Source organism: Nycticebus coucang, chromosome 9, assembly GCF_027406575.1.
Source record: "Nycticebus coucang isolate mNycCou1 chromosome 9, mNycCou1.pri, whole genome shotgun sequence".
Classification (NCBI taxonomy): domain Eukaryota; kingdom Metazoa; phylum Chordata; class Mammalia; order Primates; family Lorisidae; genus Nycticebus; species Nycticebus coucang.
In genome coordinates this window covers 110,703,776-110,706,942 of record NC_069788.1, presented here as the reverse complement: position 1 = coordinate 110,706,942, position 3,167 = coordinate 110,703,776, and the positions used below count along the sequence as shown (strand labels likewise).

General features: G+C 41.2%; 1 protein-coding gene across 1 annotated transcript; it reads left to right on the top strand.

Annotated features, from left to right (window-relative positions):
* Window positions 1–690: 690 nt before the first annotated feature.
* Window positions 691–1,257, top strand: LOC128594412 (NOP protein chaperone 1-like). Its single transcript, XM_053603198.1, has one exon. It carries the CDS (start codon window positions 691–693, stop codon window positions 1,234–1,236), a length of 546 nt encoding a protein of 181 aa, XP_053459173.1. The 3' UTR covers window positions 1,237–1,257.
* Window positions 1,258–3,167: the final 1,910 nt, after the last annotated feature.

The window sequence follows — 3,167 nt, the reverse complement described above, 5'->3', positions numbered from 1 at the left end:
ATGCAAGAGAAAAACACATTTAAACTCAATAAGTGGGGAGGAGGAAGGAGGAGAGCCGGTGAGCTCTCACTTAATGGGCACAACGTAAACATATACAGCCTGGGCTCAGCCCCTGTAGCACAGTGGTTAGGGCACCAGCCACATGCACTGAGGCTGGAGGGTTCGAACCCGGCCGGGGCCAGCTAAACAACGACAACTACAACAACAAAAAAATAGCCGGGTGTCGTGGTGGGTGCCTGTAATCCCAGCTACTTGGGAGGCTGAGGCAAGAGAATTGCTTAAGCCCAAGAAAGTGAGGTGTGACACCATTGCACTCTACCAAGTGTGACATAGTGTGACTCTATCTTTAAAAAAAAATACATACAGCCTGGGTGAAGGGCTCATGTACAACTTGGACTTTACCTAACAAATGCAGACAATGTAACCTAATCATATGTACCCCTATATTCATTTAAAATTAGTTTTTTTTTTAATTTAAAATTACAAAGATTAGGCAAAATCTTCAAGGCAAATTCTGGCTTCAATATTCTGCTTATCATTCTGTGTTCTTGCCTTCAATGTCTCATAGCTTGAAAATTCCAAAATTTCTTCCTAGCTCATGAATACATTCCAGAAGATTTTAAAAGTACTTACACGAGCTTGTTTCCTGCATCCGGGCGAGGTGGCACGGGTTCAGAAGATTTAGGGAGCATGGAGGTCAGCAGCGAGCCTCAGGCCAGCCCAAGCTGTTGGTCGCCCACTCGGATCTGCTCCAGGGTCTCGGTGTCCAAGGAACTGCTGTCAGCGGGGAGCGATGGCCGTGGAGGGATATGGGAAAAGTTGCTCATTAACTCCCAGACTAATTCTAGAAAAAAACCCACTCTTCAAACAGTTCGGATAGAGAGGAGTCCCTCATTGGACCGAGTACAGACGTTTCTCCCACAGATGGCCCAGGCAAATGAAAAGCTAAGAAATGAAATGGCATCTGCACCACCTGATCATTTCAATATTGAAAATATTAATTCTCTTGGAGAAGTTATACAAATGGATGTAGCCTTGTTTGAGATGAATCAGTCAGATTCAAAAGAAGAGGAGAGTTCACAAGGTAGTTCAGAGAACACTTTGGAATCTGAAGATGAAGATGACAGCATCTCTCATGAAGTCATCGTAGACAACATTAAGCTTCCTAATTCTGATGGTGGAAAAGGCAAGATTGAAGTTTTGGACAGTCCAGCAAGTAAAAAACAGAAGCAGTGAAATAAATTATCTGAGAAGAAAGAGATGACATTTGCTGTGAATTCTGTGAAAAAGTACACCGTTCACTGGCTGTTTTACATTTCAGGTATCTATGGTGCTTTTTATGTGTTAATAGAAAAACTTTAGATAAATTTAACAGCTTATTTGAGCAAAGAAGAATTTATGAGTCAGGCAGCACTTTAAACTGAAAGGGGTTCAGAGGCCTCTGCTTTGCAGTGTGGGTGTTTTTATAGGGTGAGCATGGAAGTAAAGAACAGAAATAACTTGATGGATTACAGCGCATTGGCCTTACTTGGGGATGTTCTGATCACTTGGCTGCCTATGATTGGCTGAAGCTCAGCAGTTTGTGTCTGGCTAAAACTCAGCTGTTAAAAATACTCTCCCAAGTTAGGTTTTGGTTGTTTATCTACTGAGTTAGGTGTTGCTAAGTAATGGCCTCCTGCTTGTTTAATTTAGCAATTCCCCTCTTTTGGTAAACTTCTTTTTTTTTTTTTTGAGACAGAGCCTCAAGCTATCACTGTGGGTAGAGCTGTGACATCACAGCTCACAGCAACCTCCAACTCCTGGGCTCAAACGATTCTCTTGCCTCCACCTCCCAAGTAGGTGGGACTACAGGTGTCCACCACAATGCCTGGCTATTTTTTGGTTGCAGCCATCATTGTTGTTTGGCAGGCCCAGGCTGAATTCGAACCCGCCAGCTCAGGTGTACGTGGCTGGTGCCTTAGCCACTTGAGCCACAGGCACTGAGCCATTGGTCAACTTCTTAATCTTGAGAGATTGACTCACTCTCTGGGCATTGATGCCACTCTCTCTCACTAGCATTCTGGTTGTGTGCAATGAAGACAGACACCTTGGGGTAAAGAATTTCTTGGTCTAGGACCTCTTAGTTGTGGTTTAAAATAAAGGGGAAGAGGTTCCTCTGGTCTTTGGTAATTATTATTATTATTGTTTTTTTTTTGTAGTTTTTGGCTGGGGCTGGGCTTGAACCCACCACCTCTGGCATATGAGGCCAGAGCCCTACTTCTTTGAGCCACAGGCGCCGCCCAGTCTTTGGTAATTATTGTAACCGAAGAGACATAATTTGTTAGCCTTTTGGGTTTTTTTCTTCCTCTAGAGTCTTTTCCAAATGTTCAGCTATGACCACCAATTTAATCATATCTATAACTTCTCATCCTGGTTTATGTTTTTAATTAGGTTACAAGCTCAGGATAAACCACATTTACAAATAGAGCCATTAGTGCTGTTTTAGGCCCTACAAAAACTATCTCTTGGTATATTTTGAGCCCATAATGTTTTACAAATACTGTTTCTCAATGGGCCCTATAATCTGAAACTAGTTCATCCTTTTTTTTTTTTTCTACAAGAACATATGAGGGACCAATCAGTTTTTTGTGTAAAAATCTGAGGAATTGAATTTAAAAAGTTTTCACCAATTTTTCTAACCCCCTTTGGCTTATTTGAGGAAGTTTGGGAAAAGTCTTTAATATGCTCATCAGGCGTTTCCCATTCTGTTGTTACTTTTCATTTTCAAGCTTCACTACTCCCCGATATCATAGGAATGCATTGGTTCGGGAGTCTTAGATTGTAAGCTCTGGAGTATTCTAAATTCCTTAACAAATGTGTGAGGGTTTCCCCTTGGGCTAGAAAAGTCTTTTACCATGGCTGTAAACTCAATTTTTTACCAGGGAGTGAAGAAAAACAGCCTGGTTTTACTTAGTTTATTAAGAAGTCAAATTATTTGTCACCTTCAAAATGGGTTCAATGAAGAAGAAATCTTTGTAAGCGAAACAGTTTTTTACAAAGAAAATAAAAGAATTACTTATGTTTGAACCTTGAACAATGGGGGTAATGGGCCCTGACCTCCTGTGCAATAAACATGTTATATAAGTTTTGACTCCCGAAAAACTAATTACTGGTAGATTACTCTTAAC